Raw genomic sequence first — 24,765 nt, 5'->3', positions numbered from 1 at the left:
CATTGACACAGCAGCTATTAAATGGCATGGGGGTGAGTGGAGGGACATAAGTTGGCTTGGAGGGTATGAGGAAACATGGGGTTGAGTAGAGGGGCATAGGTTGGCATGGAAGGTATGACAGGTCATGAGGGTGCGTGGGGTGGCATGCAGTAGCATGGATGGAGCTTGGGGAGTGAGGGTTATATGCTTTTTACCACAGTGTTTTACCACACCAAGGTGGGTCCTTTTGCCTAACCCCCAGCAGCCCATGTACTGGCTCCAAACTTTTTGCAGCACAACAAGCTTAATTCACATTTCACCCATCTTCCATCCCCCCACCACCCCACCCCTGCCTGCGTGAGTCAGATTTGCAGACCACCGCCCCCCCCCCTCCCCCCTCCCTGTGTGAGTCAGATTTGTAGAGCCAGAAATTGTCCTTACTCTGAACTCCCAGTGGGAAGTGAAAGGTCAGGCCTTACTCTCTTGGTTAGGAATGGTTGGTCCAGTGCTGTTTGAACAGGCAATGGATTGTAATAGTTCTGACAAAGACATAAAAAGGCAGCCAACTTATCAAAGGCAACAGATATGCACAATAAATGACAGCCTTGTCAGCAATGATGAGATTTTGAGAATGAGTAACATAAAAATATTCCAGGAACATTTTAAAGAGAAAAAATAGTGGAGAATGGAGAAAAATAATACTTGTTAAACAGGGAATAGTGTTGTTTGTCCACTTGTGTTCCTGTGTCATATGAAATTAAGCCCTAACCAATCCAAATGTAAATATAGCCCAAATACTTCAGTTACTGTAAATTTGTTTAATGGTTTCACACAACTATGAGAAAATATGGGAAATTACCCTGCAGGTACATAGAAATACATCTTTGGTGGTAAAATCATTAAAAAATAAGAATGAGAAAATATACTTAAATAACAATTACTTGCTGAAGCACAGAAACTAGAAGCAGGAGCAGTCCATTTGTCTCTTCGAGCCTGCTCCACCATTCAATAAGATCATGGCTGATCCTCGAGTTCAATGCTGTACTCCCACTTTCTCCCCATACCCCTTGAATTCATTAAAATCTATACACTTACCTATTTTGAATTGTGTATAACTTTGATTTGATTTATTATTGTCACATGTATTAGTATCCAGTGAAAAGTATTGTTTCTTGCACACTATAAAGATATAGCATACTGTTCATAGGGAAGGAAAGGAGAGAGTGCAGAATGTAGTGTTACAGTCATAGCTAGAGTGTAGAGAAAGATCAACTTAATGCGAGGTATGTCCATTCAAAAATCTGATGGCAGCAGGGAAGAAGCTGTTCTTGAGCCCTCAGCCTTTCTGATGGAAGAAGGTGCAAGAGAATATGTCCAGGGTGCATGGGGTCCTTGATTATGCTGGCTCTTTTCTGAGGCAGTAGGAAGTGTAGACAGAGTCAATGGATAGGAGGCTGGTCTGCGTGATGAACTGGGCTTCGTTCATGACCCTTTGCAGTTTATTGCAGTCTTGGACAAAGCAGGAGCCATACCAAACTGTGACACAACCAGAAGGAATGCTTTCTATGGTGCATCTGTAAAAGTTGGTGAGAGTCGTAGTGGATATGCCAAATTTCCTTGACTAAGATAATGACTATCTCTTAGTTTTGTTGACAGTGAGGGAGAGATTATTGTCGTCATTTGTAGGCTTCCATTAATGAATGAAGTTTCTGTGAAAATCCCCTAGTCACCACACTCCGGCACCAGTTCACCAGATTCTCTATCTCTTTCCTGTACTCCGTCTCATTATTGATTGAGATCTGACCCACTACTGTAGTGTCATCAGCAAACTTGAAAATCAAGTTGGAGGGGAATTTGGCCACACAGCCTTGTGGGGCACCAGTGTTGAGGATAATCGTGGAGGCAGTGTTGTTGCCTATCCTTACTGATCACGGTCTGTGGGTTAGGAAGTCTAGGATCCAGTCGAATGGGGAGGAGCCGAGCCCCAGGCCACGGAGTTTGGAGATGAGTTTTGTAGGAATAATGGTGTTGAAGGCTGAGCTGTAGTCAATAAAGAGGAGTCTGACATTGGTGTCTTTGTCATCCAGGTGTTCTAGGGTTGAGTGAAGGACCAGGGAGATGACGTGGACCTGTTGTAGAGATAGGTGAACTGTAGTGGATCCAGGCAATTAGGAAGTTGGATTTGATTCATATTTAGCCACATTGTATTGCATCTGCCACATGTTCGTCCTCTCATTCAACTTGTCTAAATCATCTTGAAGCCTCCTTGCATTCTTCTCAACTCACAATTCTGTCCAGTTTTATGCCATCAGCAAACTTGTGATTGTTACATTTGGTTCCCCCATCCGGGTCATTTACATATATCATGAACAGCTGGGGCCCAAGCACTGAACCCTGCAGTACCCCACTGGTCACTGCCTGCCACTCGGTAAAAGACCCATTTATTCTCACTCTCTGACAAACAATTCTCAATCCATGTCAACATATTACCCCCCCCATCCCATGTGCTTTTATATTGCCTAATAACCTCTTATGAGGGAACTTATCAAAAGCCTTCTGAAAGTCCAAAAACACCACACCCACTGGTTCTCTCCTATCTATTCTAGTTACACCCTCAAAATGTAGGGAGGGAGACAAGCAGAAGAGTTCTTATATCTGTGGTTGGTTATGTGCTGCCAATGGAATACAACAGTAGTGGTAGTGCAGGAACTTGTCCTGATGTTACCTTTGTGCAACAGCAATGAAAATACAGTGCCATGATTTTTCATGTCTCATTAATACAGTTATAGAAGTCCAGAACTGAATCTTTGCTATACGTTCAGTTGCATAGAAAATCAGAAGATGCTGTCTTGATTCACCAGTGAATGTTTCGCTATTCCTCTCTGATAATCCTCATTGTAAATGCTATGCAAGCGAATTGATATATCTAAACAGTAGTCAATGCTGACCAACATTTCCATTTTTGCATACAAGATCAATATTGGTGTCTTGGTTAACATTAGGAAATTGTTCAGTTGGGCCTCATGTGTTAATCAGAAATGTCATCAAAATGTTTCCGGGATTGATAAAGAAATGAAAACTATATCTTGGCAAAATATTTTACTTTTCTATTCAGATCAATCAGCTCCTTTGAATTATAACACAACTGCAGATTTCACCAACGAAATTTCAGAAAAACCTCTGCAGGAACAGGTAGGTATATGGTTATTTTCCAAATTAACATGGTGTCAAGTTTCATCATCAGTTCTTGCTTTCACAAACCTCTTGCAGTGGAGACTATGGTTATTTTAGAGTATAAGCAATTATTCACACCAACATATTAATCCATGAAGTGCGATTTTAATTTTTGTTTTCTAATAATAACACTAATTAGATAAGAACAGTTATAAAATTAAATATTATTGGGTAGTAGCTTCTGTGATACAACATATAAGTTTTTACAGTCAGCCCAGGAAGAGCCAGGGGAGAGACTTGGAGGAAATAGAGTGAAGTGCCCCTGTTTATGAGGATTATGTTCCTACATAAACATAGAAGATAGGAGAAGGAGGAGGCCATTTGGCCCTTTGAGCCTGCTCTGTCATTCATTCTGATCATGACTGATCATCCAACTCAATAGCCTAATCCTGCTTTTTCCCCATAACCTTTGATCCCATTCGCCCCAAGTGCTACATCTAGCTGTTTCTTGAATACATTCAATGTTTTGGCATCAACGACTTCCTGTGGTAATGAATTCCACAGGCTCACCACTCTTTGGGGGAAGAAATGTCTCCTCATCTCTGTCCTAAATGGTCTACCCTGAATCCTCAGACTGTGACCCCTGGTTCTGGACTCCCCCACCATCAGGAATATTCTCCCTGCATCTATCCTGTCTCAACCTGTTAGAATTTTATAAGTCTCTATGTGATCCCCCTGATTCGTCTGAACTCCAGCGAAAACAATCCTAACCTAGGGGCAGTACAGTGGCACAATGGTTAACATTGCTGCCTCACAGTGCCACAGACCAGGGTTCAATTCCAGGCTTGGGTCACTGTCTGTGTGGAGTTTGCATGTTCTTCCTGTGTCTGCGTGGGTTTCCCTCAGTGCTCCGGTTTCCTCCCACAGTCCGAAAGGTGTGCTGGTTAGGTGCATTGGCCCGAACAGGCACCAGAGTGTGGTGACTAGGGGAATTTCACAGTAACTTCTTTGCAGCATTAATGTAAGCCTTACTTGTGATTAATAAATGAACTTTAAAAGAAAACTTTAAATCTCTCCTCATATATCAGTCCCGCCATCTCCAGAATCAGCCTGGTAAAACTTCGCTGCACTCCCTTGAGAGCAAGAACATCCTTCCTCAGAAAAGGAGACCAAAACTGCACACAATACTCCAGGTGTGGCCTCACCAAGGCCCTGTATAATTGCAACAACACATCCCTGCTCCTGTACTCGAAACCTCTCACAATGAAGGCCAACGTGCCATTTGCCTTCTTTGCCGCCTGTTGCACATGCATGCTTACCTTTAGTGACTGGTGCACAAGGACACCCAGTTGCCGTTGCACATTCCCCACTCCCAGTTTACAACCATTCAGGTAGTAATCTATCTTCTTGTTTTTGCTTCCGAAGTGAATAACCTCACATTTATCCAAATTATATTGCATCTGCCATTGATTAGCCCACTCACCCAACCTGTCCAGATCATTCTGAAGGATCTTTGCATCCTTGTCATCGTTCACCCTCCCACCCAACTTGGTATCATCTGCAAACTTTGAAATGTTACATTTTGTTCCCTCATTCAAATCATTAATATATATTGTGAATAGCTGGGGTCCCAGCACCGATCCCTTTGGCACCCCACTAGTTACTGCCTGCCAATTTGAAAAGCATCCATTAATTCCTACTCTTTGTTTCCTCTCTGCCAACCAGTTTCCTATCCATCTCAATACTTTCCCCGATCCCATGCGCTTTAATTTTGCACGATAATCTCTTGTGCGGGACTTTGTCAAATGTTTTCTGAAAGTCCAAATATACCATATCAACTGATTCCTCCTTGTCAACTCTACTAGTTACATCTTCAAAGAATTCCAACAGATTTGTCAAGCATGATTTCCCCTTCATAAATCCATGCTGATTCTGTCTGATCCCGCCACTGCTTTCTAAATGCTCTGCTCTAAAGTCCTTGATAATGGATTCAAGAATTTTCCCCACTACTGATGTTAAATTTACTGGTCTATGATTCCTTGTTTTCTCTCTACCTCCCTTTTTGAATACTGAAGTGACATTCGTTACCCTCCAATCTGCAGAGTCTATAGAATCCTGGAAGATGACCACCAATGCATCCACTAGTTCTAGAGCCACTTCCTTAAGTACTCTGGGATGTAGATTATCAGGCCCTGGGGATTTATCTGCCTTCAATCTCATCAACTTTCCCAGCACCATTTCTCTACTAATATTGATCTCCCTCAGTTCTTCCCTCTCACTAAATCTTGCATTCTTCAACATTTCTGGCATCTGATTTGTATCCTCTTTTGTGAACCAGAACCACAGCAATGCTGAAATCACCAATCATGAATGTACTTTACAACTGGAGTCAATTAGATAGGTCCTAGCCATCCAAAATGTTTACATGACAAAAGGATCTAAAGCAATAAAAACTATGGCCAGAACTGATGCGCGATTAAATCACTCGGGAGGCTAGATTGTACCCGGGAAATAAAGGCTTTTATTACTAACAAGAATGGAGCACACTATATACAATACAATCCCAGACTAAAGGGTCACCAGGCAGTGCAGTGACCGTTATACTTCCCCAGGTAGGCGGAGCCAACTGGAGTGTACCACAGAACAATATCAACAGGTAGAACAGCCCAACCCTAACCCCAACAGTGACAACAGTAACATATCTACAAACACCCATAGTGCTGACCATCCATGGCTCAGCACTCATAGTGGTAACCAACTTTGGTTCACCACAAGAACCTTGCCAAAAAATGGTGAAGTGTCAGAATCTGACTTAAAACCGGTGTGTTTCTCTCCAGAAAAACAGGCAGGTTTCTCTCCAGATCTTATGGCACTTTGCTCAAAAAAGCAGGGGGGTGGCGGGGAGAGGGAGATGTTTTATGGCATCATTTTGAGGGGTGGGGTCTAAAGACACCAGCAAAGCCAGCTGCACTGAGATCGGGGCGAACCTTCCCCTCACCCAACTAAGGAGGTATAGGAGCACCCTCCTCCCCATCATTACTGGCATCTCCCTCTCCTGTTCCGTTCATGTACTCCCTTCCAAGTCCCCCCCGCCCCCCTCTCCCCTCCATGAGGCTCCCACCAGGATCTGCCCCTGACACTGCCTCCTGGTTAAAGTCCAACAGGTTTATTTGGCAGCACAAGCTTTCGGAGCGCTGCTCCTTCATCAGGTGAGTGAGGACTTGTGTTCACCAACAGGGCATACACAGACACAAACTCAATTTACAAGATAATAATTGGAATGCGAGTCTTTACAGGTAATCAAGTCTTAAAGGTGCAGACAATGTGAGTGGAGAGAAGGCCAAGCACAACTTAAAGAGATGTGTATTGTCTCCAGCCAGGACAGTTAGTGAGAGTTTGCAAGCCCAGGCAAGTCATGGGGGTTACAGATAGTGTGACATGAACCCAAGATCCCGGTTGATGCCATCCTCATGTGTGCGGAACTTGGCTATCAGTTTCTGCTCAGCGATTCTGCGTTGTCGTGTGTCATGAAGGCTGCCTTGGAGAACGCTTACCCGAAGATCAGAGGCTGAATGCCCCTGACTGCTGAAGTGTTCCCCGACTGGAAGGGAACACTCCTGCCTGGTGATTGTCGAGCGATGTTCATTCATCCGTTGTCGTAGCGGCTGCATGGTTTCCCCAATGTACCATGCCTCAGGACATCCTTTCCTGCAGCGTATCAGGTCGACAACGTTGGCCATGTCGCGAGAGTATGTACCGTGTACCTGGTGGATGGTGTTCTCACGTGAGATGATGGCATCCGTGTCGATAATCCGGCACATTTTGCAGAGGTTGCTGTGGCAGGGTTGTGTGGTGTTGTGGTCACTGTTCTCCTGAAGACTGGGTAGTTTGCTGCGGACAATGGTCTGTTTGAGGTTGTGCGGTTGTTTGAAGGCAAGAAGTGGGGGTGTGGGGATGGCCTTGGCGAGATGTTCATCTTCATCGATGACGTGTTGAAGGCTCCAGAGAAGATGTCGTAGCTTCTTCGCTCTGGGGAAGTACTGGACGATGAAGGGTACTCTGTCCGTCGTGTCCCGTGTTTGAATTTTGAGGAGGTCGGTGCGGTTTTTCGCTATGGCACGTCGGAACTGTCGATCGATGAGTCGAGCGCCATATCCTGTTCTTATGAGGGCGTCTTTAGGCATCTGTCGGTGTCTATTGCGATCCTCCTCATTTGAGCAGATCCTGTGTATACGGAGGGCTTGTCCGTAGGCATGGTACATTGGGGAGACCATGCAGACACTACGACAATGGATGAATAAACACTGCTCGATAATCACCAGGCAGGAGTGTTCCCTTCCAGTCGGGGAACACTTCAGCAGTCACAGGCATTCAGCCTCTGATCTTCGGGTAAGCGTTCTCCAAGGCAGCCTTCACGACACACAACAACGCAGAATCGTTGAGCAGAAACTGATAGCCAAGTTCCGCACACATGAGGACGGCCTCAACCGGGATCTTGGGTTCATGTCACACTATCTGTAACCCCCACAACTTGCCTGGGCTTGCAAAATCTCACTAACTGTCCTGGCTGGAGACAATACACACCTCTTTATCTTGTGCTTGGCCCTGTCTCCACTCACATTGTCTGTACCTTTAAGACTTGATTACCTATAAAGACTCGCCTTCCAACCATTATCTTGTAAATTGAGTTGATGTCTGTAAATGCCCTGTTTGTGAGCACAAGTCCTCACTCACCTGATGAAGGTGCAGCACTCCGAAAGCTTGTGCTGCCAAATAAACCTGTTGTACTTTAACCTGGTGTTGTGAGATTTCTTACTGTGCTTACCCCAGTCCAACGCCGGCATCTGCACATCACTGCCCCCTAGCATAGGTTGGCACTGCCAGCTTGGCATTGTGTCAACCTGTCATTGCCAGCTTGTGCTGGGAGCAGTGCCGGGGGTTATATTCATCTTTGCGCTGTTCTTTCTGAAGGCAAACGTAGGCTGAAAATCACCCCTATATTTTTGAGAAATTTAAAGAGACATTTACTGAAGAGATTTGTTAATGAAACAAGAAAATGTAAAATATGAAACACTTGAGAGCGGAGGTGGACTTTGACTGGGGCAGTGAGATGTCCAGGGCTGCAGGGGTGGGGAGTGGCTAACTGCAGAAAGTACGTCATGGACTTGATTTCGGCGATTTTTCTTCTTTTTGGCATTTTTTAAAGATTGCTTCTATCTTTTATTTTTAAAACCATAGACGAGTGAATTTGGGTTCTCAATGCATGAACTGGAAAGACTTCTGTGCGAATTTGCAAAAAAGGAACTCACAAACAATGGGGCTTCATTGCACATAGAAGCTGCAACGCAGAAACAAGCCATCGGGCCCAACCAGCCCATAGAATCATAGAATCCCTTCAGTGCAGAAGGAGGTCATTCGGCCCATTGAGTCTGCACCGACTCTCTGACAGAGCCTCTTAACCAGGCCCACCTTCCCTTCCGTCCTATCCCCGTAACACCATGCATTTACCTTATTAATTCTCCCTAAATTACACATCTGAAGACACGAAGGGGCAATTTAGCTTGGCCAATCCACATAATCTGCCCATCTTTTGACTTTGGACATCAGTTCTTAGTGACTTTTACCCCTACCTCCGCTGTCCCCGTGAGCAAATAATTTATAATCATATCTGCCCACCCTGTCCCATATTCCTGTTCCCATATTCCTTTGTCCTCTTTTGCTTCATCGAATCTAACCTGAAATGTTGACATGGTTTTTGCCTCAACCACCAACATTGAAAATAAATTCCACAGCCTCAAAGCTCGGTGTGAAGTTTCTCCTGCTTGCTGCTCTGTAGCTTTTTATCTTTCTTGACACCTCAACTACAGGAAACAATCATTCTGCCTAATCTGTTGGATCCTTTGATAATATTAAACATTTCACCCTCTAATCTGCATTGTTCTAAAATGACAAGACTCAGTTTTTTATGTTTGTCATATTTGAATTCCCTCACATCAGGCAATATCCAAATTAATTTGTGCTGTACTAAAGCCTCAATTTCCTTCCTATTATTTGATGTCCGATATGGCGCACAAAAACTGAAGTCTTAAATTTTATAAAGGCTTCTGATTATATCTTGATTTTTATCTTCTACACCTCTTGATAAAGTTTAGAAATCCATGAGTTTTTTTTACCGCTTTAGCAACCGGAGTAAATATTTTCAACACTTGTCTGTGTGTGATTAAAGTTAAATGCTGAGTCCAGTGGGTAAATGAATGACAGGTTGTTTTGATGATATTGATAGTAATGGGACTTAATGCATGTCCAGCCAATAGGAATTGCATTTGATTGTCCCACCAATCATTACCACTTGATATTACCTTACGATGACATATTATTAACAGGAGAAGTACCTTGCAAATCTGATGAGTGTCAACAAGTAATTATGTGTCTACGAATTATATATATACTGCCAGCTATCACAGCATGGTTTTATGTCTGCACCACCTCTTTATAATTGAGATAGAAAGTGATTTCAGGGATATTGCTTCGTTCCAGATAATTGCCCCCCTCTGTTGATACCATATAACCATCTCCCAACTACCCCTAACCTGCATGATTTCCCTCCACAGCTACTGTCAACTCCCAACTACCAGCACCAATCACCCCCACCCCCACCTGATGCCATCTCCCCTGATGAGTTTTGCAATCTCCTCATGGCCTTGATCTGAACAGCCTGACCTCAATCTCTTCTCTCCTCCCTTCCTCTCCCTGACTATTGCCGTCTGTGTTAAGCTTTCCTGTCCACTCGACAGCCAGCCTCTCAATCAAGATGCCTGTCGGGCGGGAAACCTTCTGAAAGCATTAAAAAGCTGTCCTGCTATTAATTTCAAAAGGGCATCCGACAAACCCATAGTTCCAAGTTTCCCATCCAGAGATCCATTCCCGATTCCTCACCGAATCTATGCTCTGTACATGACCCGAGTAAATATTGTGGCTTTTACCTTTGGTCACATCACCAGTGATCCTCTTGTTCAAATACTATACTGAAAGGCGTGCTACTTAGATGCATTGGCCATGCTAAATTCTCCCTCAGTGTACCCGGACAGGTGCCAGAGTGTGGCAACTTGGGGATTTTCACAGTAACTTCATTGCAGTGCTAATGTGAGCCTACTTGTGCCACTAATAAATAAATTTAAACTGATTTAAGAAATAATGCAAGAGATTTTACTTATGGGTGCTGAATAGTGCTGAACAATGTGCCCAAGTTATCCATTCAACATGGCAGGAGACTGGCACCGTTTTCAGGTTCAGTCTCCCTTTATATGTGCACGTGCCAAACAGTTTGCAGTGCTATTCCGTAGTCAGCCTACTTCCTGTGATGGAAAATAAGCTGCCGATAGCATGTAGCCAGCTAGCAGATAAGGTTTATTGCTTGGTGTTGGGTGGAGAGCAGGGGGCAGATGCTGGAGGTGGACAAACAAAGTCTCACAGTGGGTCAGAAGCTACTCCTCCTTGTCCCACAAGGACCTTAAAAACCCTCAAAAACCATGGGTGGAATTTTCCCCAAAAATTCCAAGTGCCATAATGGTGAGGAAACGGAAATTCTCTGTGCCAGTCTTCTCGGCAAGCTTGGCATGCCATTCGTTCCCGCCGCCACTGTAAACGAGGTCAGAGAACTTGGCGCTCAGCCAAATCTCCGTTCACTGCCAGCGTGAATGACTGAAAAATTCCCGCCCATGTATTTCTAAATGCTTTATTATTATATCCTTTATAATGAACATTTTCCCAAAGACAGATGTTAATTTAATTGGCCTATAGTTACCTGCTTTTTGTCTCCCTCCCAAGGTTGTTGCTAAGTTATTATTTAACCCCTCTGCCATTTCCTGGATCTCCACATCATTTCCTGGTTCCCCATTATTATTTCTGCAGTCTTATTCTCTAAGGGGCCTATGCTCACTTTGACCTCGTTCTTCCTTTTTATATATAAAAGAAGCTATTACTGTTCATTTTTATATAACCTGCTTCTTTTACCTCATAGTTTATGTTCTCCCTCTTTTGTGGTCATTTTTGTTGGTTTTTAATACTTTCCCAATCCTAATAATCCCAATTTCCCAATAATCATAATGATTGATGACCACCAGGTTAACAACAACAGCAACTATTTGTTAACTAACTCAAACCATGTACTGAATGCTTCAATGTGCATCTTCTCCATTCAGCTGTAGGATCGATTCTGATGATAAAAACCTACGTTTAGCCCCGGGATTTGTGCGCTCTCCTTCCATTGGGCGATCAGGTTACATGACCTTCCAGACACTCGCCCTTTAAAGGGGGTCACTACTACATAGAATCATAGAAACCCTACAGTGCAGGAAGAGGCCATTCAGCCCATCGAGTCTGCACCAACCACAATCCCACCCAGGCCCTACCCCCATATCCCTACATATTTTACCCGCTAATCCCTCTAACCTACACATCTCAGGACACAAAGGGGCAATTTTAGCATGGCCAATCAACCTAACCCGCACATCTTTGGACTGTGGGAGGAAACCAGAGCACTTGGAGGAAACCCACGCAGACACGAGGAGAATGTGCAAACACCATCTGGTTTACCACTAATCTTTACCACATTATATGTTTTATTCTTTCAGCTTAATACTATCCTTAACTTCCATGGTTGATTTATCCCCCTCCTAGAATCCTTCTTCCTCAGTGGGATATATCTTCGTTATAAGTCATTAACTATTTTCATGAGTGTCTGTCATTGCAGATCAAATGTATTTTCTGCTCAACTCCTTTCCCAGTCCACTCCAGCCAACTCTGCTTTCATTCCTTTGTAATTACCCTTATTTAAGTTTAATACGGTTCTTTCTGACCCAAGGATCTCACTTTCAAACTGAATGCTAAATTCTACCATGGTAGGCTTGCTTCCTTGTTGGGCAGCAGCATATTAGAATCATAGAATTCCTACAGTACAGGAGGAGGCCAGTCAGCCCAAAAAAATCTGTACTGATTTGTCCGACAGAATGTCTTACACAGGCGCACCCACGCGCCCTACCCCCACAACCACACCTTTTTACCCTGCTAAACCCCCTAACCTACACATCTTGGGACAATTTAGCATGGCCAATCCACCTAATCCACACACGCATCTTTGGACTCTGGGAGGAAACTGGAGCACCCAGAGGAAACCCATGCAGACATGGGGAGAAGGTGCAAATTCCACACAGTCACCCAAGGCTGGATTCAAACCCGGGTCCCTGGTGCTGTGAGGCAGCAGTGCTAACCACTGTGCCACCGTGCTGCCCACTGACTGAGAAAACTGCCCTAAAGAGACAGGGAAAAAAATCCTTCTTCTCACCACAGTTACTCTCTCCTCCCCAGTCTATTCTATTTTTGGATAGCTTACTATTTCAGCTGAGACTAAGCTCAACCCAAATCCACAATAACACAGTTACCTGCTTGGTGCAATAGATAGCAATCAAATGTCGGTAATTTTTGCCCTTTCTTAGCCAAAGGGCATGAAGACCAATGCATCCTCCAATGGAGATCAGTTAAGATCAAAAATCTAAAGAAAAGAATGCCATGTATATTGTGCCTTTTGTGATTTCTGGACATCCCAGCCTGCTTTATGGCAATTAAATACTTCTGAGGTGTAGCAATGGTTGTAATGTAGAAAATATAAAACAAACACTCGCAGAGTGTATGGTAATGTCCAGATAATTTGTTTTAATTGTGTTGTATGAAGGATAAGTATTGTTCTTCAGGAGAACTCCCCTGTAGGATAGGCCTGGATTTTCCAGTTCCGTTGGTGGGACAGAAAATTTGACAGACCAGCAAAAGTTTGTTGTGGGATTTTCCAATCCTACAGTGGGAGGGACTTGAAAATCCTGCTCATAGCTGTGAGGGCAAACAAGAGGCCCCTTTTAACACCGAGGGCAGAATTTTCCCATACTGCCCGTCATGGGAATGGCAGCAGGCGGGACAGGAGATTCAGCGAACCATGCAAAAATCAGTTGACCTCGGGTGGGAATTTCCAGTCCTGGGGTGAGTGTGGCTGGAAAATCCCACCCCTAATCTCAGCACTGAAGTGTAAATCTATGTTTCTGTGTTCAGGCCTCTGAAATGGAATTTGAACCCCACAACATTACTGACTTGCGAGCCACGGCAAACACAAACCTTCAGTTTCCAGCCTATATCACTTGCTGCACATCATAAGCACATTAACTTTTATTAATTGTTCAACATTGGAACTTTTGTTGATTCAATTACTTTCTAATGATTGATTGGTGAAAAGGAAATAAGTTTTTAAAGTCTTGGCCTATAGTTAATTCATGTAAAATTTTAAAATTGCATTCTATTATAATTTCTCCAAAGTTACATTCATGTTTCTGATACTTAAAAAAAAATATTATTTTAGCTGAATAATAAATTCAAGAAACAGATCCCAGAGGGTGCTGAAGCCACAAATGTGCTTGTCGGTGAAGTAGATTTTTTGGATAAGCCATTTGTTGCCTTTGTGCGATTAAAGGAGGCTGTGATCCTTGGGGCTCTTACAGAGGTTCCACTGCCAACCAGGTAAGGATCATTTGATTTGTCTGGAATTAATTTCACTTTCATGTATTGACGCAAATGTTTCAATTATTTATTAAATTACCCTTTCCCACTGATGTACATTGGGATGTGGCTCTCTGGAAATTCTCTACATCTCCCTCAATGCGTTCTCCCAGTTTGAGTCTGAATAGTGGTTGTTGCAAGGCTATTTGAATATGGGGATAACTATAGGTCAGCCTGATCCTGCCTATAGAGGCCCACTTTTCAGCAGCAACTCAATAATTAGGACTGGGAATTCTTTATTTTTACTCCTCTTTACACAGGAACACTAGGGCTATTTTTAGTATCTCACTACAGTTCCAGCACAAATGCAATTTGGAACTGAATTTATCTGAATGAATAACTCAATGTGATATCTTGCCCACTGTATCTCATGTGTTCTGTGCAGATTTACCAAGCATTAGTCATTTTGACTTTCATTAACCTAAGTGAATGAATGTTATGCTCATGTTTTAATGGATTTGTAATTTGCAATTGGGCAGCACAGCAGCACAGTGGTTAGCACTGCTGCCTCACAGCATGAGGGACCCGGGTTCAATTCCAGCCTCAGGTCAATATCTGTCTGGAGTTTGCATGTTCTCCCTGTGGCTGCGTGGGTTTCCTCCGGGTGCTCTGGTTTCCTCCCACAATCCAAAGAAATGCAGGTTAGGTTGATTGGCCATACTAAAAATTGTCCCTAGTGTCAGAGGGATTAGCAGGGTAAATATGTGGGGTTCCGGGAATAGGCCTACATGGGATTGTGGTCAGTGCAGACTTGATGGGCCAAATGGCTTGCTTCTGCACTGCAGGGATTCTATGAAAAATGTTTCTATGTTCACTCTTTTTACTGAGAATTGAATCCTACTCCTGATTTTGGCAGTTCATAGTTATGGTTAGTCCTGCTGCTTTACAGAGCTTTTTCTCCACGGTCACTGGGCTGTCTTTTATACTACAATCAAATACATGTAAGATGCATGCAATAACTTCAGCAATATTGGCTATTGTAATATGATTAAGCTATGGTACAATATAGAAACATGTAGTTACAGTTGAAGAAACGTCTTGTATTGCATTTTCAAATGATTAAACTCTTAAGGACCAATGTGTTAGGTCAGGATATGTCCAAAATATTGGAAAGGCATACTCTTATTGGTATCAATTCCTTGCAAGGTTTTATGCTTTGATTTTTCTGGTTACAGTTAAATTTTGTAAGATCCTACTTGTGATACATGGGGAGGTGCTGGTTTACTGGTATAATCCCTCGACTATTAATCCAGAAACTCAGCGAATGTTCTGGGAACCTGGGTTTGAATCCCACCATGCCAGATGGTGGAATTTGAATTCAATGAAAAAAATCTGTCAGAAAAACCCATCTGGTTCACAAATGTCCTTGAAGGAAGGAAATCTGCCACCCTTACCTGGTCTGGCCTACAGAAACGTGGTTGACTCTCAACTGCCCGCCAACAGAACAGAACTTGATTTAATTTGATTTCAAATTCTACAAAACTAGCATTGGCACAATGAATTAGGGGAAGATGGTGGCGGAGTAGAATATAAAGCTTGTCTTAGAAAAGGTGACCATGAAACTATCAACAATTGTTGTAAAAGAAAACCCACATCTGGGTTCTTTCAGGAAGGAAATCTGCCATCCTTGCCTGGTCTGACCTACTTGTGACTCCAGACCCATGGCAATGTTGTTGACTCTTAACTGCCCTCTGAAATGGCCTAGCAAGCTATTCAGATCAAGGGCAATTAGAGATGAGTAACAAATGTTGTCCTTACCAGCAACGCTCACATCCCATGAAAGGATAAAAAAAGATTATTTTCTATGCTCTTTTTTCTATGATCAATATATTTAGCACTAGAGTATATTTTTAAGTACTTTTGTTAGATTCTAATGTATTTATTGTTTTTTTAAAATTCATTCGTGGGTGTCGCTGGCTGGCCAGCATTTATTGCCTATGCATAGTTGTTTCAGAAAGAGTAAATTTTGAGACTGTGTTTATGCAGGGAACATGTCTCTGACATTCTGATACATGCTGGCTGCCTTCAAGGCCTCATAAAGTCTACCCAAAAACAAAATGAGCGGCACGGTTGCACAGTGGTTAGCATTGCTGCCTCACAGTACCAGGGACCTGGGTTCAATTCCAGTCTGTGTGGAGTTTGCACGTTCTCCCCGTGTCTGGGTGGGTTTCCTCCGGATGCTCCGGTTTCCTCCCACAGTCCAAAGATGTGCAGGTTAGTTTGAATGGCCATGGTAAATTGCCCTTTAGTGTCCCAGGATGTGTGGGCTAGGGGGATTAGCCGGGTAAATATGTGGGGTTACGGGATAGGGCCTGGGTAGGATGCTCTGTTGAAGAGTTGGTGCAGACTCGATGGGCCAAATTCGATTCCCAGCTTGGGTCACTGTCTGTGTGGAGTTTGCACTTTCTCCCGTTTCCTCCCACATTCCAAGGATGTGCAGGTTAGGTGCATTGGCCATGCTAAATTGCCCTTAGTGTCCTGGGATGCATAGGTTAGAGGGATCAGTGGGGTAAAATACAGGAATTGTTGTTGGTGCAGATTCAATGGACCGAATGGTCTCTTCCTGCACTGTAGGGTTTCTAAATTAACCTTCTTCTGCACTATAGTGATTCTATTAAAATATATTTTGCGAGAACAGTTCCATCCAGAAATATCTTTTTCTCTCTCTTTCAGGTTCCTGTTCATTCTGCTGGGGCCAAAGGCTAAGGCAATGGCTTATCATCAGATTGGGAGAGCTGTTGCAACTCTGCTTACCGATGAGGCAAGCCATGAATCAGTTATAAAATGAAAGCTTTTGGTGGAACTTGTTAACTGTATAAAAACTGTGACAAATGTACAAGCTATCTCACATGGCATGAGAAACATATAAGAAAATGTATAAATGTGCAAGACAACAGATAAACTAGTGCAAAACGTTTGAGACAATGGGCCCGATTTTACCATTGTGGGCGTGCAAACGTGGTAAAGTTGGGCGTGAGTGAGGCCATTAACGCGATCCGCGCCCGCGTCTGCGCAGATGCCCACTTTACCAAGGCCCGAAAATGGCCGCGATCTGATTTGCGCCCAAAACGGGCGCAACGGCGATTTAAATGCATTTGCATGCATTTAAATTGAATTAATGGGCTGCCCACCCAACTTTACCAACATTTCTCTCTTTACCATCGTGTTCACGTGTCCAGATTCAGCATGAAACAGACATGCTCGGCAAAGGTCTGCTTCGGGCGCTCCAGCTTCTGAAGAGGTACGTTCGGCGCTTCCAACGGCTCTCCGACTCAGATCAGTGGTGGAGGGGAGGGGGCGGGGGGAGGGAGGCCAGATCATTCTCTGTTGGTGGCGGGGGGGAGGCACGGGGGTGAGAAGGGAGGCCCAATCATTTTCTGGTGGGGGTGGGGGTGGAGGAGGTGGGTCAGATGTATCTCTGGTGGATGGGGGGGAGGGAGGAGGGAGGCCAGATTGTTCTCTGGTGGATGGGGGGGCAGAGGGAAGCCAGACTGTTGTCTGGCGTGGGGGTGGGGGGGAGAGGTGGGCAGAGGGAGGCCAGATTGTTGTCGGGTGTGGGTGGGGTGGGGGGGGAGGCAGAGAGAGGCCAGATTGTTGTCTGGTGGGGGTTGGGGGGGGGGGAGAGGGAGGCCAGATTGTTGTCTGGTGGGGGTGGGCGGGGGTGGGCAGAGGGAGGCCAGATTGTTGTCTGGTGCGGTGAAGGGGGGAGGCAGAGGGAAGCCAGATTGTTGTCTGGTGGGTGGAGGGGGGGGAGGCAGGTCAGATGTATCTCTGGTGGGGAAGGGGAGGGAGGCCCGATCATTGTCTGGTGGGGGGGAGATGGTGGGGGCAGGGGGGGTCCGCTGCCACTCTGCGGGCGATCGATGGAGGTAAAGGGGGCAAAGGGTCGCGATCGGTCTGGGTAGCGGGGGGGGGGGGTGTGGGTGGATAAGGGGGAAAGTTATGTTGCAGGGGTGGGGATGATGTCTGTGGGGGCCATTACTCCCGCTTTTCGCTCCCGGGCCGCTTTTTGCGGCCCAGGAGCGATGTGACAGCGGCGCGATTTTCAATTTTTTTCTCACTGTGCATGCGCAGTTCAGAACTCCGATCGTTTCAGGTGCGCTAAGCCCCGCTCACAGCACGATTCAGACTTGTGATTTTTTTTTCAGGCTAAGTGCATATGGGGGCGCCTGAAAGCAGATTTCCAAGTCAGATCTGAATTGCACCCAGATTCAGCACTTGGAATGAAAATGGTAAAATCGGGCCCAATATGTATCAGACAATAAGCAATCAAATGCAGAACATTCAAGTTTTGGTATTTGCCTCACCCAGGCCTGTGGGCACAAATTGTTAGAACCGTTTTTTTCTGTGAGATGTATTTTCTTTCTCTTTGCAGTGCAACTTACTACTATGCATCCTTCTTCATCTGCTTGCATGAACTTAATGCAAATCTCTGCTAGACTCCTGAGATTACACAGCTCAATTTAAACAAAGGTGGTTGTTAGGCAGCTATTTTCCTCAGCCCTCTGATCAAATGCTTTTGATATCAGTAATACTCCCTGCTCCTTAAGTAGCACCCTCATATAGATTTTACCACAGAATTATACTTCTGGAATAGATTTTTACAACTTACAACAATTTTTGAAAAAAGTATTTTCTAATCTCTATGTTTATTTGACCCTGAATGTTCAGCAAATATTTTTTAAGAAAAGCTATATTTATAGTTGGCATTTACTTTGTAATGAATTATTCATTAATTTTAATTAGTAGATTAAATAATATGCAATTATTATTTTGCAGCTATTCCATGTTGTGGCATTTAAGGCAAAATCGAGGGAAGACCTTTTAGCTGGAATTGATGAGTTCCTTGATGAGGTAACTGTGCTTCCACCAGGGAAGTGGGATCCCACTTTACGGATAGCACCACCAAAGATTCTTCCATCACCACACAAACGGTAGGTGTTGAGTGAATTGATTTTTTTCATTGCTTTTGTTCACCACATACAATAGAATAAATCCACTAAGTAAGCGAGAAAATTATAGATGCCTGGATTGTTCCCTGACCAACAGCAGGAAAATATTCTACTTGTTGTCAGTGCTAAGGCTGCTAGAGGTTCCACAAAAATGGCAAGAGGTGGTGCCTTATCTGAGAATAGACACTTTTCTATTCAAAGGCATTATTTTCATCTCTAAAATCCTCTGATTGGAAAATTGAGATCAGTGTTTGTGGTGAACCATCGTTGGTTCCCAGTGGATAGTACTGAGCCAGGGTCTGGCCAGTACTACAAGTATGTACATATGTTGCTGTTGGGTTAGGGATGGGTTGTTCTACTTGTTGCTGTTGGGGTTAGGGTGGGGTTGTTACACCTTTGTATTGTAGTATTGTGGTACATCCCAGTCGGGCTCCGCCTCCTGGGAGAGGTATAAAGGTCCCTGCTCTGGCTGGGACCCCTCAGTCTGGGATCGTGTATATAATTGGTAGCTGCCTTGTTACAGCAAATAAAAGCCTTTATTTCCTGAGCATCAAGCCTCGTGTATGATAACGCGCATCAGTGTTTGAATAATTTCTTAAAGCTATTCTTCCATTATGCATCCTAGACAAAATAAAACTGAAAAGTCACATTGAGGTAGGACACACCTATTGAGTAGAATTTAATCCAAGTAATGGGGGGCTCTTTTGCTGGCTAGAGAGCTGTTGAGAGCACCACATCACCTCCTTTGGGGAACGTCTGTTGTATTAAGTACCAATTAGGCAAGACTGGGCCTGTACGATCGGGGGAGGCGAGAAAACAGGCGCGTTTCTCATTTTTCGCCTCTCACCTGAACGTACCACTTCACCTCACTGAAACCCGATGGGATGAGGTCATAAGATCGCACCCGTCAACTCCAGTGGATCCTTTTCTCTCTCACTCTCTGGTGGAGACAGCTTTCTAACAAAAGCTATTGACTTTCTCTTAAGGCAATTAACTTTAGTCTAATGCTGAATTCTAACACTGATCGGATTCTAATGACAATCCCCAACCTCTGACAATTACTTTAATCATTTCTATCACAGTTACCCAATGTCTTGCATGAATGCTAACAACTTGGCAAGTGCTCTACTAGTAACTCCTAACTTTCTTTCCCTGCAATGTCCCAAGCAAGAGTCCTGACACAAATGCTATTTCCTGACAGATGCAAAAACTCCAGTGATGCTTCCCTACTTTTATACCTTTTTTGCAGGCAGCATTTGCAACATCCAGCCTAATTACGTGCACTTGTGTCAATACAACCAACAACTCCAAACCAAATTTTTAAAATTCCTGATCAATGTGAGGAGTACTCTTGGCTTTCCCACAGCAATCTAACCTTAACAATCTCATTAGTGACAGACAGCATGGTTTTGTAAGAGGGAGGTCGTGCCTTACAAATTTGGTGGAGTTTTTTGAGGAAGTGACAAAAACGGTTGATGAAGGAAGGGCCGTGGATGTCGTCTATATGGATTTCAGTAAGGCATTTGACAAAGTCCCACATGGCAGGTTGGTTAAGAAGGTTAAGGCTCATGGGATACAAGGAGAAGTGGCTAGATGGGTGGAGAACTGGCTTGGCCATAGGAGACAGAGGGTAGTGGTCGAAGGGTCTTTTTCCGGCTGGAGGTCTGTGACCAGTGGTGTTCCGCAGGGCTCTGTACTGGGACCTCTGCTATTTGTGATATATATAAATGATTTGGAAGAAGGTGTAACTGGTGTAATCAGCAAGTTTGCGGATGACACCAAGATGGCTGGACTTGCGGATAGCGAAGAGCATTGTCGGGCAATACAGCAGGATATAGATAGGCTGGAAAATTGGGCGGAGAGGTGGCAGATGGAGTTTAATCCGGATAAATGCAAAGTGATGCATTTTGGAAGAAATAATGTAGGGAGGAGTTATACAATAAATGGCAGAGTCATCAGGAGTATAGAAACACAGAGGGACCTAGGTGAGCAAGTCCACAAATGCTTGAAGGTGGCAACACAGGTGGAGAAGGTGGTGAAGAAGGCATATGGTATGCTTGCCTTTATAGGAAGGGGTATAGAGTATAAAAGCTGGAGTCTGATGATGCAGCTGTATAGAACGCTGGTTAGGCCACATTTGGAGTACTGCGTCCAGTTCTGGTCGCCGCACTACCAGAATGACGTGGAGGCGTTAGAGAGAGTGCAGAGAAGGTTTACCAGGATGTTGCCTGGTATGGAGGGTCTTAGCTATGAGGAGAGATTGGGTAAACTGGGGTTGTTCTCCTTGGAAAGACGGAGAATGAGGGGAGATCTAATAGAGGTGTACAAGATTATGAAGGGTATAGATAGGGTGAACAGTGGGAAGCCTTTTCCCAGGTCGGAGGTGACGATCACGAGGGGTCACGGGCTCAAGGTGAGAGGGGCGAAGTATAACTCAGATATCAGAGGGACGTTTTTTACACAGAGTGTGGTGGGGGCCTGGAATGCGCTGCCAAGTAGGGTGGTGGAGGCAGGCATGCTGACATCGTTTAAGACTTACCTGGATAGTCACATGAGCAGCCTGGGACTGGAGGGATACAAACGATTGGTCTAGTTGGACCAAGGAGCGGCACAGGCTTGGAGGGCCGAAGGGCCTGTTTCCTGTGCTGTACTGTTCTTTGTTCTTTGTTCTTTGTTCTTAACTTGTATCCTTTAAACTGGAGAGCTATCTCCTGACCATTCTTCTAACCAATTAGTATTGCAGTCTTAGCTTCTGTTTATTGCTAATGCTGGACACACTGGATCCCAAATATGCAAAATGTGTCCCAGTTATAACTTCATCTTTTCGTTCTTAAGGCTATATTACAGTCCTTTGGCACTTAAAGGAATACCAACTTAAAGCTGTTCTTAACATTCCAATAATGCACATAAATTCAGACTTTTCATCACTAAGCTTATGTAAAGTACATTTTGATAACTTAATCTTATTAATTACACAAATGTGCAAATGAGGAGGGTCTCGCAAATCCCTCACTAAACCTCTCTGCTTCTTTCTCCTTCTTTAAGTCGCTCCTTCAAAATTATCTTTCTGTCCAAGCTTTTTGTCACCAAACCTCATCTCTTCTGTTGTATTTTGGTGTCGGATTATTTGATAATGCTCCTGTGAAGTGTCTTCTGATGTTTTATTGTGATAAGGGCACTACATCAATGGCAGGTTTCTGCTGCTGCCCTCACAAAATGCCATTTTGCCATTCCTCAATCCACTTTCTCAACCTATTTGTGCCTCTTTAGTATTTGGTCCCACTTCTCAATCACTCCCACGCTGGCATAGATACAACTATACAAATAGCATTTACTGTTACTAACTTGTAATGTGACCTCCATTCGAGGGAGTCTTATGCAATTAATCACTCTTCTGTCATTGTATGGTCGGAATGTATTACAGATGTAAATTGTTCTCAGTTCAGTTTGATGGTACAATAATTTGCATACCACATCATCATAGCACCAAGTTGTGCTGCAGTTGAATCTTTTTTCCCATTTATATTTTATCTTGCAGAAAATCTATGTATTCTCATAGTTTTAAAGTTCCTATGCATAAAGGAAGTCATATTCACCATGAAGAAAGGTATGGGAGTAATCTGCATGTTGCTGAGGATTTGAAAAGAACAGGAAAGTGAGTACCTACATAATACTTTTGGCTTATTTACAACCCTGAGGGATGAGGCCCCATATAAAACCTCTCGGGCTGTAGGCGCCAGAGAATGTTTGACACGAAATATATATTATATACATAACCTGTAATTGTAATTGTAGTGAGGTGTACTACAGTGTCACGTACTTTACTGAAAAAATAGTATTTCATTGCACTTTATATAATACAGTTATGCTTTTAAAAATTTTATGACTGAAGAATATATATTTTTTAACATAATTACATGAAGAAACATATCTCAGCTGAGAATTCAATGCAGCTCAAAAATGGAAGCTAGGACCTTCCTGCTCACTTTCAAGTTGAATAGTACAGTTACCACCTGATTCACTGAACAGAACTGGGTTATTACTTTAAAATTAAACACGGGAGCAGAAAGTTATTCTGATCATGTAAACCAGTGAGAAATCTGTTGCAATAGATTCAGAAAAGAAAACTACTTTTTGTCCCATCTCCAGGTTATTTGGGGGATTGATCAGTGACGTCAAAAGAAAAGCACCTTGGTTTGCCAGTGACTTTTATGATGCTCTGAACCTCCAGTGTCTTTCAGCTGTCCTGTTCATCTATTTGGCCAGTGTAACAAATGCGATTACATTTGGGGGAATCTTGGGTGATGCAACTGACAATATGCAGGTTTGTATGCAAATTACTTGGGTGCTATTTATTTTAATTGTATTACGTCATTATAATTTTCATCTGGCATATTAGTTCATAGTGCTTGCACAATAAAAGACTACTTTAGTCACAGTAATTACACGTTATAATGCTCTTTACCCTGGTCGGATAGTCAGCTTGTCTAACCAAAAGTAAAAATAATTACACTGGTTTCTACTATTTTTGTTTCTATACATGTTCTGTCCGTACAAGAATACTTTTAAACCTCGGGTTATACTACAATATTTATAACTTACTGTTCATTCTTATTTTCTTTCATTTTTTTTCCCCCCGTTTGTTTTCTCACTCTTATATTTCATGGAATAGATTTCCTGCAGTGCAGGAGGAGGCTATTCGGCCCATCGAGTCTGCACCGACAACAATCCCACCCAGGCCCTGTAACCCCACATCTTTACCCCACTAATCCTTCTAACCTACACATCCCGGGACACTAAAGAGCAATTCGGCTCTTTCAACCTAATCTGCACATGTTTTGACTGTGGGAGGAAACCGGAGCACCTAGAGGAAACCCACGCAGACACGGGGAGAATGTGCAATCTCCACATACACAGTGACCCAAGCCGTGAATCAAACCCAGGAGCTGTGACATCCGTGCTAACCACTGTGCCACTGTGCCGCCCTGTGCTCTTTTCTGACTTCCCATTTCTTCCTTCTCCTCTTTGTCTGTTTTCCTCTAATCTTTTACTTATTTCTGCTGCTTTCTCTTCCATGACTGCATTGCTATAGAAAAACAAAATCAGTTTTGCATCATAATGATCACCATCTTTTGTCTCTCTCTCTCTTCTACTTACACTGTATATCTAGGGCATCATAGAGAGCTTTCTTGGAACAGCTATTGCCGGAGCAGTTTTCTGTCTCTTTGCTGGCCAACCATTAACTGTTCTTGGTAGCACTGGTCCTGTGTTGGTATTTGAGCGTCTCCTCTTCAACATTAGCAGGTAGGGTAATTATGGTTGAATATTACTTAGGTTTCAGTATATATTTGATACTGAGGTTTTATCTTTGGTGAAATACCAATCGACTTTCTTAGTTCTTACCGTGAATGTACCATAATAAAGGTTGTGAAGTAATTGGTAGTCATATTCTATGCTAACTCATAGGCATGTGTAAGAGACAAGTTGGTGTGGGAACGGTGGGCAGAATTTTCGGCCCCCAGTACAGACGGGGGTGTGTGGAAAATTTGCACCAGCGTGCCAGTTTGTCAGCACCATCCCACTGCTGGGCCATTTTCCCAGAGGCTAGTTTGGGTCAGAAGGACTATCTGTCCTAAACTGGTGGGTAGCCAATTAAGCTGAGTGAACGGTGTGTTTAAGCAAATTGTGTTGACATTCTTATTGACCTACGAGTCCCCAAGGAGTCAGGAACTATACCAGAAGACCAGGGGCCAGTACACTAGACAGGCTTTGAGGCTCGTCTTGCCTGCCTGGACATGGATGGGGATGGTTCACACTCCATGATGGTGACCTGGCAGCTGTGGTCATACTTTATTATAAAAGCCTATGATGTTGCCTCAAGATGGAAAGCAGATTCCTGAGTGGGTGCTTTCTTTCCTCTGTGTTGCAATACTTGCCATTATAATTATACGACGCATTGATTCTGTAGGTCGTACTGGGTGAATAAGTATGGGTAAAACCTTTTGGATTTACCGCTCGAAAGGTTCCTGTGTTCAGACTATGGCTCACAGATCCTCTGACG

At 43.7% G+C, this 24,765-nt stretch overlaps 1 protein-coding gene across 1 annotated transcript in view; it reads left to right on the top strand.

Moving 5' to 3' along the window:
* The window catches only part of LOC144505124 (electrogenic sodium bicarbonate cotransporter 1-like), a 102,926-nt gene that overhangs the window by 11,216 nt on the left and 66,945 nt on the right, over positions 1 to 24,765 (top strand). Inside the window, exons 4-10 of the mRNA XM_078231014.1 lie at positions 3,095 to 3,171; positions 13,556 to 13,713; positions 16,426 to 16,513; positions 18,532 to 18,686; positions 22,243 to 22,359; positions 22,854 to 23,028; positions 23,875 to 24,008. Coding sequence (XP_078087140.1) covers positions 3,095 to 3,171; positions 13,556 to 13,713; positions 16,426 to 16,513; positions 18,532 to 18,686; positions 22,243 to 22,359; positions 22,854 to 23,028; positions 23,875 to 24,008 — 904 coding nt within the window. The remainder of the gene's footprint in view (positions 1 to 3,094; positions 3,172 to 13,555; positions 13,714 to 16,425; positions 16,514 to 18,531; positions 18,687 to 22,242; positions 22,360 to 22,853; positions 23,029 to 23,874; positions 24,009 to 24,765) is intronic.

The sequence above is a fragment of the Mustelus asterias genome, chromosome 16, assembly GCF_964213995.1.
Source record: "Mustelus asterias chromosome 16, sMusAst1.hap1.1, whole genome shotgun sequence".
Taxonomy (NCBI): Eukaryota; Metazoa; Chordata; class Chondrichthyes; order Carcharhiniformes; family Triakidae; genus Mustelus; species Mustelus asterias.
This window is presented reverse-complemented; position numbering and strand designations above follow the sequence as displayed.